Below are 16,479 nucleotides of genomic sequence, written 5' to 3' on the forward strand. Positions count from 1 at the left end.
CTTGGAAAGAGGAGTCTGGAGTCTCAACTGCTGGATGCATATTGTTAATCGCACTTGGAAACATATAATACTTGATCACGTTGTTGCCAATGACTGAGTGTTTATCAGTTCTTCTTTGATGTTCCTTATTTATCCTATGATTCCATTTGAAGCTATGCACGTTCTACTTTTAGACCCTTGTAAATAGAGAGTACAACTAGCACATTTGTTTCTTAATCCAAGATTTTACCTGCTGGAGAGAACATTGTTATGTATTCAAAGATGGTTTATTGGGTAGAGAAATCTTTTTTCTATATACCTATCAAAGAAGAAAAAAGAAAGAAATTCATTTTCTCTCTGAAAAGCAATCTTTGCATATGCTACACGAGACTGGAACTGTTGTTTTTGCAGAAACCTCTATTTCACTTATGGGAACTGTCCTTTTCAATTTTTTCATTTGCTTTGGATTTTGCTGTATTGCTTGGTTAAGCGTGCCGTCTGTCCACTCAAGGCTTAACTTCTTTTATGCTACCATACAGGCAGGGGCTAATGTCAATGTTAAGGCTGGTGATGCAACTCCTTTGCTCATTGCTGCTCATAATGGCAGCACAGAAATCATTAACTGCTTACTTCAAGCTGGAGCTGATCCTACTGCGGCTGATGAGGTAATTGAAAAGAAAATCTAACAGAATATAGTGTTCATTGCTGTTTCACATCTTTTAGAAGAAATCCTCCTTCTTTATAATGTTGTAAAGATGACTCCCAATAATTTCAATCTTTAGTTTAGCGTGTGCCATTTATGTGCAAGCACGTGCCAATTATATTCCTTTTTATCACTTTCTAGTCTGCTACCCTCTTCTTATTTTTCAGATTTGATATGCATGGTTCGATTTGTGCATCCAGATCCCTTGTAGAATCTAGGTACCTTAGTCATCTTTTCAAGGAGATTATTGAAGTTGAAGATATATTCTTAAACTTTAACCTAGAGTGAGAAGGAATGATCTTAGGGTTATGGGTTAGTGGTTCATAATTATGTTGAGAAAATAATTCTATGGCAACTTCATAAGCATATCACAATTTTTTTCATTCCGAGTATATCTGAAATAAATAATTTTGAAAAATATACAACATAATTTGTTGTATTAAAGAAGCATTCCTAGTGAGTTAATTCAATTCTTTCACATTTTGTTAGTTCCTTTGTCTTGGATTGACACTGCAAAGGGATTCATTAGTTCTTTTGTTAATGCTCTTTCTTTCCTTGTAACTACGACTTGATTCTCTTTTGTGGATGAAACATCTTATGTCATCACAGGAAAAGGATCAAATTTAAAAATGCAAATTCAAATTAGGTATGAGAAGATGACTTACCCACAATTTTTGAACCTTCATAATCTAATATAGCAAACTTATGTACTAATGTCGTGTCTTAGTTACACCACACTCCTTGTCATTTTGTTATTTATTAGTGAAATCTCTTGTTTCACGACCAAAAATAACCTACACCTACCAAGGAGTAAGCTTGATACCCCCCGCGCGCACAAAAAAAGCGAAGAGAAGAAAAGGCACTGACTGCAGTCTCTCTTGCGTGTAAAGGTGAAAATCCTTTCTGCCCCATTGATGAAGGCTACTGCTGCGATCCTCACCATTTTGTAGATGGAGAGCTCTAGAGAGAGAGAGAGAGAGAGAGAGAGAGAGATTGGAGCTCATTTTGAAGGTATGCAAGAGAGAGATCTGAGACAAAGAAGAAATATCTTGCTAAAAAAGGGAATGTCAATGAGAGAACAAAGAAAACCAAGACTAGAGTCTACATATTTTACTAATTGTGATCTCTTAACGACCTTTTATAAGAATTTGTAAACCTGGCCCTTTTGTTGTATACCCAGTCTATCCAATGGATTTTCGGGTCCTACTGTTGGATTTTCTGGTTTTGACAAGTTTTGAGGTAAACTGAGACCTGTTTTTTTCGGGTTAACAGATCAACTGTTCCAATCTGGGGTTCAAAACATTTAACTGAAGAAGTGTCGATATCTTTTGCTGGATCAGATATGGTACCATGCATTTTACTATTAGCAGAACTAAGATATGTTTCTTATGACTGCGTTCTATATTATGTCTGCGAAGCTTTCTTACAGCTTAATGTTTGCTGAAGGCTGATGCTCAATTGTATCGTTCCTTCTGGAATCATCAATGATTTCGGTGAAAACCGACATCTACAGATGAAAGAGATGGTGTATTATGTGTGATACCACTTACAGATGTGACTTGAAGGGGTCTGGGAGTCTTCTTTTTGTTTGTCTACTGTATCTTTAACTTATTAATATGCGATTCATTCTAATCCAATTTATCAACCTGGTGTCTGTACTTACATATGCTCGTATGGATTCTCCCTGGTATTCAGAACTTTATTCTGGCTGAACATAGAACTTCAATCATGAACTTATTAATTTCTGAACAAGTTGCTGGAAGAAAAATCAATTAGCAATTTTAGCAAGGACTGTTAATTGATACTGAAATATTGCCTTTGTTATTTCTACAGGATGGTAACAAGCCAATACAACTTGCAGCTACAAGTGGCAGTCGGGCAGCTGTTGAAGCTTTATTGGCCGTCACACCACGTATTCAGAGTGTTCCAGAATGGAGTGTGGATGGAGTTATTGAGTTTATGCAATCTGAATATAGGAGAGAACAGGTATTTAATTTGTCTTTCTGTAAGAGTTAAATCACCGCTGGTTTTGGTCCTCTGCCCGTGTTGCTTCTATATATTAGTGTTAGCTCTGTGACTGTTTCCGTCCCTTTCTCGTGCAAATTTCAGCTTCTTTTTTAGTTGTCTAAACTGTGATAATAGCAGGAAAGAGAAGAAGCTGGGAGGAAAGCAAACAAGTCAAGAGAAGCTTCTATTCCAAAGAAAGATTTACCCGAGGTCTGTTATTAATGGTCACTGTTTTCTATTTTATGCGTGAATTAGGGTCATTTCATTATCTAATTGTACGTGAAAGTATTAACTGTATCTGTCTTTGTTTATACTCTTTCTTTTACTTGTATGTTTCTCTTTCATTTGAAGTACCTCGGCATGGTCACCATCTTGTGTTGGAGAAAACGACTTTACAGAATAGTGCTAAATATCTTACATTGGCATAATTGATTGGTCTATAGGTGACTCCTGAAGCAAAGAAGAAAGCTGCAGAAGCAAAGGCGAGGGGAGACGAGGCATTTAAGAGGAATGATATTGCTATGGCGATAGATGCTTATACGCAGGTACCTGTTAGGCTTATTGGATTCCCGCTGAAACCCAACTCTACCCCTTCCCCAGTAAAACACCTGCAAAGGGAAAAAGAAAGAAGACAATGATGAAAGGAAGTAATTATCCTCTTCATGGTGCAACTATATATGGATTAGACTGATTATTAGTGTGTATGCATCACTTACAGGGCTCACTTGTGTTTGCTGATAATCTGTAGGCAATCGATTTTGATCCAACTGATGGCACTCTGTTTTCCAATAGAAGTCTTTGTTGGATCCGCATGGGGCAAGCTGAACATGCCTTAAGTGATGCCAAGGCCTGCAAAGAACTTAGACCAGATTGGGCAAAAGCTTGTTATCGGGAAGGCGCAGCTCTACGTCTACTACAGGCATACCCTTCTTCTCCTTGAGTCAAATTTTGCACACTTGTATACCTATATTTTCTAATATTCTAATATTTCATTTTCAGAGGTTTGAAGAGGCAGCCACTGCTTTCTATGAGGGCGTACATCTCGACCCTGAAAGTAAGGAGCTTGTAACTGCTTTCAGGTATGCATGTTGAAACTTGAAGCTCTTTTTGTTAGCAACTGCAGATGATCTCTCTCCAGCATTGTTTGCCGTAGAACCTTACTTTAATGCATTAGTTTCCTTATCCATTATTTTCTCATTGTTGTGAGGTACTAATATGATTGCAGGGAAGCTGTTGAAGCCGGTAGAAAATTTCATGGCACGGATAAGAATAGTTTGTCGTCATCCAAGAGCTAGAAAGCACATGACAGAACCTGCAGTCACTTCTTTTGCTGGGCAATAGGGATTTTCGCTGGAGCAAGCAGATAATATTATCGGACATGCCCTTTTTTTGGTAGTTACAAAATGTATCATGTTGATGTTTTGCCTGATAGCGATTTGTTTGTTTGCATTTACCGCATTTTATAGACAGTTTTTGTTAGAACCTAGAGGATCTACCATGATATAAATTCTTTAAGCTTTTTGAGGTCAAGTTTTCACGCTTTTGAGTAAAATTTTCCCAGTTTATTTTATTCTGTTTCATATTTAAGTGGAGGGTGATGCTTGGGATTCACAAACTACACAAGGAACAATGCTGTGGTCCAAGCTCTTTTTTTCTCCTTCAATTGAAGAACATGTCGTGTTAGGCTTTTTATTAAAAACACTAGGATATCGTAAGTGATATTTTGGTATTGTATGAATTGGCTGGCTCTTAGGATTGTACCTGTCAGTAAAGGATCATAAGGGAACATGTTATATAACATGAACAGTCGTAGCTTTTGATTTTTGAATTTGAGATATATATTTTACTGGTACAAACATTATTTTCCACATTCTAATCGTGTGAAATGATACTCCCTCCGTTCGGTTTTGCTTGTCTGGTTTATATGGTACATTCTCCTTACGTACGAAAAATATAACATTAATTAATCGATCAATGAATGTAACATAGGGAGATTTCACCTGAATAGCATTTTCAAGAAGCTCGGCACAAGGGAGGTGCGCGCCAAGAGAGAGCTTTTTCAGTTTCTTCTGTTTTATTTTTATTTTATGTGGTATGGTTTTATTTTTTATCCGTCTCAAAAAGAATGTTAGATTTTTTTATTTGGTAACTGTTTAAAGATTGTCTTTTGTTTTTTGGTGTTTACTTAAAAGGATAATTTGATAAATTTTATAAAGTTTTTACTTATTTCTTAAACTTCATGTTCGGTCAAAAGGTGACGCATAAAATAAGATGGGGAGTACTTGTTATGTTTGGTAAATTATTTGTCACAATCCGAACCGAGACCATAGCCGCGACGGACATCCCGAACCGTGAAGGTCCGAGAGCCCTTCTCTAACTATGAATCATATACACAATTCATATATTGTAAGGAAAATGTGGAAAAACATGTGTAATACCTCGTACTTTTCCTAGCTCAGTTTAGCTCCTAGAATGTCAAGGATCAACTTCAAAAATGAATAACTCTTGATTCGTGTAGAATTTTTCAGCTCTAGACCCACCAATGAGTAGATAATTGAACCAACTTTTCAACGATACCAATTTCGCCTCAATCCGATACTCGATTGAGAAGTTATGGCGATTTTAGTGAAAACAGTATGACATTTTGTCAGGCACCGCGTCGCGGTGAAGGACAAAATAACAATTGTCCGCTTTCCAGTGAAGCATCGCGATTGGCCCGCGTCGCGGTGAAGTCCCAATTCCTACTCGTCCCTTTTTCAGTGAGGCCAGAGGTGAACCCAAGATTTAAACTTGACGGGTGCACCTCTATATTTAAATATAGTAATTAATAGTGTCAAAATTCGACATACAGTTCTTTAAAAACTTTTAATTATAGTATTTTATAAGCAAAATTTTAATATTATTGAATATCATTAATTAAATTTAATATGACAAGTGTGTTATTCACCGTATTTAAATTCAACGCACTTTCATATTTGAACAATAATAGAAAATTCTTGAAAACTATGAAATTCGGGAGATTTGTTTGTCAAATGATTGCAATGGGTAACGTTCGATTTAAGCCTATCTCAAACTTTAAATTGCTAACTTTTTAAATAAAAAATAACTCAATGATCTAAAGATTAAAGAAAATAAATATTATACTGTATAAGTTAGGGAGAATATCTACCTTTTAAAGTTGGAGAGAAACTTGTATTTTAAATAAAATAAAAAATAGGTCAATAATATCAACAATACAATTAAAAAAAAAAAAAAAAAAAAAGGTGTAAAATAAATGACTACTAAGTAGGAAGTCTTTTTTAATCAAAAGATAAATATATACATTTGCACAATAATGCCGCAGACAGTGTAATTTGAAAAATGGAAATAGGAGCAAATAAGGGCACGTTGTTGCTGGGGTTCGAACGCAAAAAAAGCAACTTTCAAGTGGCAAGCTCAACCATCTCACTGGCCAAATCAGTTGTTTCTGTGGGTACACGACATATATTTAACATAACACCCTGATATATATATATACGTGCACCCCGTACACTCAATGTAGGTCCACCTCTGAGTGACAACAACAACAACAACAACAGACCCAGTATATTCCCACAAAGTTAGGTCTGGGGAGGATAAAATGTACGCAGTCCATACCATTACCCCCGAGGAAGTAGAAAGGTTGTTTCCGATAGGTCCGCCTCTAAGTGAGGCGACGCAATTTCACCGCATCGCAGTAATGGGTAAAATGGGACTCGTCCCTTTTCAGTAGCTTATCGCGATTAGCCGCTGTCGCGGTAATGGGTAAAACGGGACTCGCCCCTTTCCAGTAGCTCATCGCGATTAGCCGGTGTCGCGTCAAAATCCCAAGTCACCGCGTCATTCAAAAATCACAAAGTTTTTCTGTTGGAAAAAACAAATTATAACTATGAAAACTCTACTTCAAAGAGTTCTTTTCATTTGCAACTCAAAAGCTGTCCAAATGGGACCTAATTTCCACTACATGTAATTGTATATTTACATGCAAAACGGTGCCTACCTCGAAGCAAACACCAAGAGTTTAATGAACACAGCAGAATTCTCTTCAAGCTACATGTATCCCAAAAGAGATCATTATTGAGGTACCTATTTGGAAGCAAAGACTGAATTTTCTTCACTTCAACATTTCTTTGAAACTGCATTTTATCCTGCAGTAATCAAAGTAGGGGAGCTACTGTATAATTCATTAGGTTGGGTTGGTAGTAAATCAGCAAAACAGTGGCTTTTGCTTCGAACTCGGCAGCGGTTCATGACATTGGGTCAGTATAATTCATGATATTCTTTGTAAAATTTCTGCCCTAATTGAAAGAGTGAGACTCGAATTTTGGGTGGAAAAAGCAGGTTGCTTGTAAATCTAACGTGGCTATCATGGTTTTAATGCTCATAAAGATCTCTCCAAGTGTAGAGGGAAGGGAATATGGTTATGTTGAGATCAATCATACACCCCTGAAGAAAAATAATATTGTGGCGTTTTGAGAATGAGGTAAAAAATAGTCGTTGGAACGGAAATATACACAAGAAAGTTCTACATTCATATCATAATTTTGATGAGTAAATTCAATACAAGAAGTACTGCAATTATTCATTTCTGCCGTATGCATAGGTTACCAGCATAAAATCACGTATTGAGAAACTGCAACAAGCTCAAGAACTTCCATTATCCTTGCCGAGGAATAGAACAGAACACTGACTCAATGTGTCCTCCGGGCTAGTAACTGGAAAAAAGAGATAACAAGAAACAAATAATTGGTAACATGATACCTCAGCTAATTTTGCAAGTGAATAATTATTCAGACTTTAAAAGAATGAAGTTTAAAGCGGACCTGTGTGACCAACCGTTCTCTCAGACTCGTAGATCTCATGGTCATTTCCTCCCTGTTCAAGTAAAAAACAGGATTATTATTTCAGCCCGACCATGAAGAGAAAGCTTCAAGCACATCAGTAACTAAAGACTACCTTGTATGTTTTGTCCCCAAAAAAGTGAATTTCATTAAACTCTTCAAGGTATCTCAAACAATAAGTTTTGTCCCAGCCTTGGGGGAAAACCTGTCATAAGCAACATCCCCAAATCATCTGTCAAGAATACCCTTTAAACATTCAAGGATCAATGAGCACAAGCAAAGGCTTAAAGACGCTCACATCGAAACTAATTTGGCCTCCAATGGAGAAGGTGAGATTAAAGTGTGCAAACTTTTCTCTGAGCACTGATACCATTGTTTCACGTATCTTTTGTACCTGAATATAGTTTAAATGGTCTTCAATGCAAAGAGAAAAAGAATCTGCCAGAGGTACATAACTGCAAAACATATATGCAATACTAGAAGAGTTGTCTATACCTTGTCATACTTTTCAAATTCATCCCTTTCTTCCTGACTACAGTTCCTCCCGATAGGTGACACATTTAGCATGCCACTTCTGAACTCAACGAATGTTCCTCTGTGAAGGAGAACTATTAAAAAGTTTGCCACAAAGAAGCAGATAATTCAACCTTTGATCAATGTTTGCTTGGATCACTCAAAAATGTTTTCGGGTGTGTGTCGGATCCTCCAAAAATATTTTTGGACGATCCAACACATGTGTTGCAGCCTTTTTGGAGGATCCTAGCAACAGACTAATGATATGCTCACCTCTTTATTGGAATATCCAAGTCAGCGATGTAATGGAGGGTAAAGTTAATAAATTCCTGCATATCAATTGTATCCCATTAGGATATGTCTTGGCCGTCCACATAAACTCATTTCTACTTTAATTGGGTGAGCCTAAGCTACAAACATGAATTCGTACCCAATTATATGCAACACAATTAACTCTTCATTGTATGTAATAACTTCATTTCCAAATGTTCATTATAAACAATGCTTCAAAAACTTGTGAAATACCACGTCAAAGTAGATCTCAACAAAGTATAAATTACATAGAAATCTTCATCTTTTTGGCTCTTAGTCAAGTTAGCCTTCACCTTATATAAAGGTATACATGCAGAGACTAATTAATCACTTCAATGAAATTATTTTTCGCAAGTTATCACAAATAATTAGAAGGATCATTGTGCATTTATAGAACTGCACTTGGTTGGGTATGTTCCCCCTCTTTGCAAGATTACAAAAATAAAATATTTCCTCTTTATATAAGAAAAGCACACTGACTAACCTTGAGCTTCTCTTCTCCAAGATATGACTTCAAGCTCTGCACGCACACGGGGAGTCATGTCATTTTAAAACAAATCACCATGCTAATTAGAGAATGAATGAAGCGATGCATTTTGAAGATGGAAGAAAGAAAATTTCTTCAAGTTGCTGGATGTTCCATATTTCATGAGACTATTATCCAGTCAAATGGTTGTGACAGAGAGGTTTCCACTTCCACGTAAATCATATCAGAATTTGAATAACAAGTAAAAGGACCCAACTATAGCATGTATAGAGAATAGCAGTTGTGTGTTTGTTGCATATCCAAAGAAGTTTTGACTCGGTACAGAGTGCTTATGTAGTGGCAACAAGGATGTTGTTTTAAGTTGATAAAAAAAGTATGCAAAGATTTCGTTTTGTCACAAAATGAAAATGCACTCACAAGTAATATTACAAAGATAAGATATCAAATTCTAGCTATTACCTGTTTCCCAATAAGCTTGCCATCCTTATGTGCTACAAGGCCATTTTCAGAGAAACAATAATCATAGTCATTCGTAACTGCATCACAAATATAAGACAGACCAAATTGTTATCATTCAGAAGAAAAAAATTTAGATACATCAGTTAATAGCCACATTGAGAAGCAAGGTTACAGTACAAGTATATTTCACACTTGCATGATTGGAAGAGTTGTGCCCCATTTGAATTCATTTTTCTTTTCATGGATAGTTTTTGTTTAAATATATTTGCCTTCTTTTCTTTAAGAGGTTACAAGCTCACTACATTTCTTCACTTTCTAGTGATTACATTAGCAATCGGCACGGACCATCTATTTCCGCAAGCAGCGATAGAATTTTCATTTGTCAACCTCTCTTGAGACAAAACCAGACTCAAACTGAGCTTGTATTTTCAGAACCCTCAGCTCAGTACTTTGGAAACAACCCCAGCATCAACCGTTCTGCCACTCTCTCTCAAGGCAAATCTTTGTCCTGTTTCAAGAGGAACTGGAGCTATCAGCTCAAAAGTAGCAGTAACATTATCACCAGGCATAACCATCCTGACATTTTCAGGCAACTCCACTTTACCAGTAATGTCAGCAGTCCTTGAGTAGAACTGAGGCCTATAATTTGATAAAAAAGCAGTGTGCCGACCACCTTCATCCTTAGTCAGCACGTATATTTCTGCCTCAAATTTCTTGGATGTTTTTACACTACCAGGCTTTGCAATCACCATTCCTCGCGTAATATCTTCTCGTTTTAAGCCATGTAGAAGAAGCCCGACATTATCACCAGCTTGACCATGATCCAAGATCTTCTTGAACATTTCTACACCAGTCACTGTAGATTTTAATGTGCCCTGCATCAACCCTAAAATCTCCACATCTTCTCCAACTTTTATTGTTCCCTGTTCAACACGGCCAGTAGCAACAGTTACACGACCCTGAATTGAGAATACATCTTCTACTGGCATTAAGAATGGTTTATCAAGTTGACGCACTGGATCTGGAATGTATTCATCTACAGCATCCATCAACTTTAAAATAGCTTTCTTTCCAATTTCTTCATTAGTTCCCTGTAAAGCAGAAAGAGCTGAACCACGGATGATAGGAATTTCATCCCCAGGAAACTTGTAGAAACTAAGCAGTTCCCGAAGCTCCATTTCGACAAGTTCCAGCAGCTCAGGATCATCAACTTTGTTTAAAAAGCAGACGAGAGGGTACGCCGACTTGGCAGGCAAGAAGAATATGCTCCTTTGTTTGTGGCATAGGTCCATCTGGAGCAGATACAACTAGAATACCACCATCCATTTGAGCAGCTCCAGTAATCATATTTTTAACGTAATCTGCGTGTCCTGGGCAGTCAACATGAGCGTAATGTCTTTTAGCCGTCTCATACTCCAAATGGGCTGTGGCAATAGTAATTCCTCTTTTTTTTTTCGGGGGCTTTGTCAATTTCATCAAATGCAATCGCCTGGGCCTTTCCTTCTTCTGGTAGGACCTTTGAAATTGCAGCAGTAAAAATAGTCTTCCCGTGATCAATGTGGCCAATATTTCCCACATTTACTTGAGGTTTCGTTCGAGTGAAAGTTGCCATGGATCTCCACCAAGGATTAGACAAATTGGGATTTTCATTTGCATTTAGTAGCGACTCCGAAAGTGAAAACTGAGAGAAAACTGCTCCTCCTCTACAGGAGGAGTAGATTTGTAGAGAGAGTGAAAACACGCGCTTCGAATTTGGAGTTCTGAATGCTACTGACGCCATTGAATTGAGGAAGAAAATGGAGAAGGTTTGGAAATGGCAATGGGAGGTTAGTTTTACAAGCGTTTAGGTTTTTGTTTCTCCGGCCGTGTACAAGGGTTTTAGCTGGAAGGTGCTAGAACTCACTTTCTAATGATAGCTAGCGCGAAAATCATATCAACTCCATATGGACATACATGACCTCAAAGAATGTTTAGCACTACAGTAAGACAGAAAAAAGATACGTTTCAACACCTTACACGGAGCTATAATTATAATGCTATGCATGCCTTTATAGTGGAAAGGTCCTTTCATTTTGGAAATCAAAACTCAGTTCAGTGCTCTTGGCTAGTGAAACCATAGTTACTCTTTTGCCAAATGCTGAAGGAACTTTAGATACTGCTGGAAACACGAGCTCTAATAAGCTGATGTAGCACCTTAATTACAAATCCTACCCACAAAGTCTGAAGTTGTAATTCATCAATTCAACTCCAAGTTTAGTATATATGCTAGTTAAGCTAACCTGTACTTCCAAGCTGTTCTGATATCTTTACAAGGTCAGACCCTCCGACAACTCCAACAGTAACAACCTGCAGGTGGACATACTTGTTAAGCCAAAGAGTCCTTGAGAGGAAAAAGATATACGGAAAAGAAAAAGAAGGAAAAACGAGTATGACAAAAGAATCATCTACCTTTCTAAGTTCCTGCATGAATTTCAACATTTCTGGAGTAGATACCTGAAATTTTGAGGGAAATTTTACAAAGAAGAAAGTGAATATCTTCATAGGGGCGAGTAAATGTACTACTGGTAAATTTTACTATAAAATTAAAGAAAGAAACAAGAATCAGAACACTTAATTATCATGACTCTATTTTCAAAATAAATGTACAGGCTAGCAAGAATACAATAACTCAATCTCAAACAGGTTGGATTCAGCTAAATATAAAAATCATCTACACCATTCTACTCAATTATGCCCATCAACAAGAATGCACCAATATACCCAACGCAATCCCACAAGTGGGGTTTGGGAGGTTGTTTCTGATTAGACCCTCGGCTCAACAGAAAAGAAGGAATTTGGAGTAGGATTACAAGAAACTAAGACAGCAAGAGCAACAGATACTGGACTACCCGGAGTTTGAAAAAGGAGAGTTGCCTGGAGATACTTAGGAGTCCCTCTGAGCAACAAGAAACTAACTATCACTCAATGCAAACCCCTGCTATACAAAACGATAGGCAGAGTGACATCCTGGACAGCAAATAGTTTATCCTAATGCAGGAGAACTCAGTTGATAAAAAGTATGCTATTTGGTATACAAACATATTGGGCTCGAATATTGTATTACCAAAAAAGATCATCCAGAAATAGAAGATATTTGCAGGAATTTTTATGGGTGGAACAGGCTGAGAACACAACAAAGGCTCCTATGGTAATTGGCATGGAAGACACTGTCTTGGCCAAAGACGGCAAGAGAACTGAACCTGGTAGACATTGAGGCTTGGAACAAAGCTGCTATTAGTGAACTCTGAAGGATAGACTATGGATCCACATCTACTACATGAAGAAGCTCACTATCTGGGAAGCACAAAACCAAAGACTGCTTCTTGGATCATTAGGAAGATACTGAAGGCCCAAGAGTATTTCGAGAAAGCAAGCCATTCCTATCAATGTGCTGGACATGAAGGTATTCTCTATCAAGAAAATGTACCAGAAGCTCAGGGGGATTATTTATAAAGGTACCATGGAGAAGTCTTGTATGCAATAATCTATGAAGTCTTAAATGGATCTTCACTCTCAGAATGGCTACACATGATAAACCATACACAAGAGTAAGGCTGGGCAAATGGGGTATTATCAGAGACAAAGAATGTAGTCTATATGAAGCAGATGACGAAGATATGTCTCGCCTTATTATTTCAGTGTGAATACTCAAAAGTCTGCCTGGACAAACTACTGCATGGTACGGGGATAATAGACAAGCACTATTGTGGCATGAAGAACCAGAATGCACAGTGCAACATGCTAATGGGAAAAATGACAAGGCTTAAGTGTACAGATTGATGATGGCATGCTGTGTATACAGTATCTTGCAGGAATGTAGCAGCATACAATAAAAACATACCCAGTGAAATCCCACAAGAGAGATCTGGGGAGGGTAGAGTGTATGCAAACCTTACCACTACCTCGTGGAGGTAGAGAGGAAGAGGCTATTTCCGATAGACCCTCGGCTCAAGTGCAGCAAATAGGAATGCCACAGCATAATTTTCCAAAATGAAAGGAAAACAACTGAAGTTATCTGCAGACTAGTGAGTCAACAGGGACATCGCAGAGGAACAAATTACCCAAAACTGGCGGAGCTTATGAGAGATTTCAATTACTATCTTTAGTAATAGTAGAACAGATGCATGATGTAATCGGGGTGTAATGAAATACTGGGATGGGTGGAAGTCACACTATACCGAGTTGAGGGTTGCGTAACTCTAGGGGTTTTGATTTGTTTGTACACATTTCCCTTGGTAATAGAATTTGACAAGTACGAAGAAAATAAGGAGAAACGGACAGGAGGCTAGCTCCCTGCCTCTCGCACACAAGAAGTGTGGCAACACCAACAGTAGTGAAATCCCACAAGTGAGGTCTGGGAGGGTAGATTGTACACAAACCTTACCACTAACACAGGGAAGGAGAGAGGCTGTTTCCTGAAAGACCATCGGTGCAAGTACAACAAATCCAGCTATAAAGAAAAAGAAACCAATGAAGAAAATATAGCAACTAACGGAGTGTAAAGTCTACACGAAAGAAACAATAATAACAAGTCAACAGAGGTGGCTCAAGGGTAAAGCTAGTAAAGCATTCGCTTTAGGCTCCGAAGTTTTGATGCCTCAAAATTTTTAATAGTAAACTCTATAATTTCAACTTCACTTGAAATAATAATGAAGATTGTGAAATACATTTTAAAAAAATATCTAACAAATAACAATAATAAAAAAGAGAAAAAGTTATCTTTTAGAACTTTGAACTAAATAACTCACACTTTATGTGTCTTTTAAAAACACTATATAAAAATAACTACTCCCTCCATCCCAAATTTTCTAATTTGATTTCCCATTTGACTTGTCTTTTTTCGTTAATCAAGAAGAGACAAAAAAGAATTCCATGTTTTACCCTTTGCATTAATTACTTTTTCTTCAAATTAAAATGTAAGTATTATGGTAAACTAGGCATGTTATTAATTATTTTTCTTAATCAATGTGCCATCTCAATTTGGGATGGATAATTTGGGACGGAGGGAGTACGAAGCAAGAATAAATAAGACAATTCTAAATTATAAGAGTAGTATTTTTATATGTATGTTTATAATTTTATTGAGCCGCCCTGCAAATCAACAACAAACTAGTGCGACAACAAAAGAATGCAATTATATATAAAGTCAAATTAACGTACAATTAGTAGTAGAAATAACAGGAACAACCAAACTAGAGCAGCAAATACAAGCAGGACAATGATACTATACCTTGCGAGGTGCAGTAAGAGTTCCATCAACATCGAACAGAGCAATTAAACCAGGTTTCCTTACGGCCATTTTTATCCTTGTATACTTCTCACCAACTCTCCTGCATTCAACTGCCAAACAGTATTGAATATGATATAACAGAAAAGTTAACAAATATGAGATGAAGCAAATCAAATAATAGAAACAAAACACTTTATTCGACTACGAGATTAACCCAATACCTTCTGACTAGACTCTCCCTCTCTCTATATATATTCCAATTTATAAACAATACTTATATATATCTATTGATCAAGAGGACAAACTAGTTAAAGGAAGCGCAAAATTTGCACCGACCGGAAGAAAGAGACGTGCTAGAGATAACAAGTTTTCCACCGTTCTATTGAAGAACAATCCCAACACTTATTCATTGGCATTACCTCAGCAAAATTTGGTTCGGAGAATCGGAAGTAGATCTGAGATGCGATTACGTTTTTGAAATTTATGGGGGAGTGGTGGTTGTGACTTGCGGTATTTTCACTCAAAGGTTGTCACTGAAACTTAGATCGAGCCGATTATATTTTGCCAAATCATTCATTTGTGTCATACTTGCTAAAAAATTGCCGATTTGGCATTTAGACCAAAATAATGGGTTTGAATCTATGTGTTTGGTAGGATGGAAAATGTTTTCGTGTAAAAAGTTTTTCTGAAAAATAAGTAAATTTTTTATTTATTTTCTCACGTTTAATTGGCGAGTGAAAAATATTTTATGGTGTTTAATTGGTGAGTAAAAACTATCTTTTAGAAAAATATTTTCTAGTGATTGATTGGTAAGTGAAAAAATATTATTTTAAAAAATACTACTAACTGTTAAATAGTATATCAATATCTCTAGTAACTCAATAATTTGTAATAACTAATTTAAGAATAGCAAATAATATTATTATAGAATACTAAAATATTACAATCACTAAATTTAATCAACTACTAATTAGCAAATAGAAGACATTTTTGAATATTTTGTTAGGACAATTTCAAGATACTACAATCAATAGAAATATTGCGGAACAATTAGTTTATTCAACCTTGTGAAACAAGATACATCGATGACAAAATGAAATATGCAATTAACAAAAGTAACATAGGTAAGTCTTCCTCTATCCATATGGAAATAACAATACATTCAACGAACATTGAAAAACAAAAAAATCGGATTATTTAATAATACTAGTGCAACCGCAATGTTTGATTATTTAAAATTAAATTATTTTTATCTATTGTGGCGATTTTTAATAAAGTGTAAAAATTCAAATTATTTTTAAAAAATCTTTCACACTTTAATATAATAATGTAAAAATAAACATACACACATATATACTAGTTTAGTATACATGCGTTGCACGTGTGTCTCGTGTCAAATAATAAAATTATATGTAAATCTATGCGAACTAAATTTTACCTGAGTCAGAATCTTTCGAAAATAATTTCTTTATCTCCGTAAGACAGCTTTCTTTTGATTAGTGACTTTCTTGAGATTTTCCTTTAAGAGATGTACTCTGAACTTGCACGAGAATCATATGAAAATGGGAGCTTACTTCTGGAGAAATTCAGTCTCATGCCCATCGAGATTATAGATAAGGTGACTCCAAAAATTTTATTTGCTTTGCAATTTTTAGACCTAATTCTTATATGGTAACATATATTAACAATAATACACATGATAAGTTGAATATAGCCATATGTTATAGGATTCATATATTTCATGTATTTTAGGGCTTTTTATTTTATATTTTTTTCATATATTTTAGGAATTCTTAATTTAATAAAGGAAAAACGCGAAAGGATAATTATGTTTATTACAATATATTTTAATGAAGGGTAAAAAGTTCATATATTTCATTTATTTTAGGAT

General features: G+C 36.2%; 2 protein-coding genes and 1 pseudogene across 6 annotated transcripts in view; 1 reads left to right on the forward strand and 2 right to left on the reverse strand.

Annotated features, from left to right (window-relative positions):
• Nucleotides 1-4,241, forward strand: part of LOC107839406 (ankyrin repeat and KH domain-containing protein mask) — a 14,352-nt gene extending 10,111 nt beyond the window's left edge. The window contains exons 7-13 of one of the 2 annotated variants that reach the window (XM_016682880.2): nucleotides 519-644; nucleotides 2,516-2,668; nucleotides 2,828-2,899; nucleotides 3,133-3,234; nucleotides 3,438-3,608; nucleotides 3,689-3,768; nucleotides 3,915-4,241. In XM_016682880.2, the coding sequence (XP_016538366.2) occupies nucleotides 519-644; nucleotides 2,516-2,668; nucleotides 2,828-2,899; nucleotides 3,133-3,234; nucleotides 3,438-3,608; nucleotides 3,689-3,768; nucleotides 3,915-3,984 (774 nt within the window). In that variant the 3' untranslated portion in view covers nucleotides 3,985-4,241. Of the gene's footprint in view, nucleotides 1-518; nucleotides 645-2,515; nucleotides 2,669-2,824; nucleotides 2,900-3,132; nucleotides 3,235-3,437; nucleotides 3,609-3,688; nucleotides 3,769-3,914 lie in introns of both variants that reach the window. The other variant, XM_016682879.2, reaches the window with a different exon arrangement.
• Nucleotides 4,242-7,218: 2,977 nt separating this feature from the next.
• LOC107839408 (phosphomannomutase) lies at nucleotides 7,219-15,197 on the reverse strand. 4 transcript variants are annotated; one of them, XM_016682884.2, is made up of 12 exons: nucleotides 15,008-15,197; nucleotides 14,589-14,688; nucleotides 11,768-11,812; nucleotides 11,599-11,665; nucleotides 9,320-9,396; nucleotides 8,858-8,893; nucleotides 8,335-8,390; nucleotides 8,044-8,143; nucleotides 7,847-7,942; nucleotides 7,664-7,753; nucleotides 7,531-7,582; nucleotides 7,219-7,422 (listed from the first exon to the last, which is right to left on the reverse strand). In XM_016682884.2, exons 2-12 carry the CDS (start codon nucleotides 14,655-14,657, stop codon nucleotides 7,352-7,354), a joined length of 759 nt encoding a protein of 252 aa, XP_016538370.2. In that variant the 5' UTR covers nucleotides 14,658-14,688; nucleotides 15,008-15,197; the 3' UTR covers nucleotides 7,219-7,351. The 4 variants fall into 4 exon arrangements, with proteins under 4 accessions (XP_016538370.2, XP_016538372.2, XP_016538368.2 ...); XM_016682886.2 differs by having other exon boundaries at nucleotides 14,925-15,197; XM_016682882.2 differs by having other exon boundaries at nucleotides 14,589-14,698; nucleotides 14,925-15,197.
• Nucleotides 9,403-11,592, reverse strand: LOC107839407 (annotated as a pseudogene).
• Nucleotides 15,198-16,479: the final 1,282 nt, after the last annotated feature.

The sequence above is a fragment of the Capsicum annuum genome, chromosome 8, assembly GCF_002878395.1.
Source record: "Capsicum annuum cultivar UCD-10X-F1 chromosome 8, UCD10Xv1.1, whole genome shotgun sequence".
In the NCBI taxonomy this organism is placed as follows: domain Eukaryota; kingdom Viridiplantae; phylum Streptophyta; class Magnoliopsida; order Solanales; family Solanaceae; genus Capsicum; species Capsicum annuum.

Bases quoted from the DNA above. Each gene is read 5' to 3' on its own strand.
- LOC107839408 (XM_016682884.2), bottom strand. From the start codon at position 14,657: ATGGCCGTAAGGAAACCTGGTTTAATTGCTCTGTTCGATGTTGATGGA. The intron at 11,666-11,767 runs GTAGATGATTCT...GTCCACCTGCAG, and splicing joins TCATGCAGGAACTTAGAAAG to GTTGTTACTGTTGGAGTTGT. The intron at 8,391-8,857 runs GTTAGTCAGTGT...ATTGATATGCAG, and splicing joins TTGGAGAAGAGAAGCTCAAG to GAATTTATTAACTTTACCCT.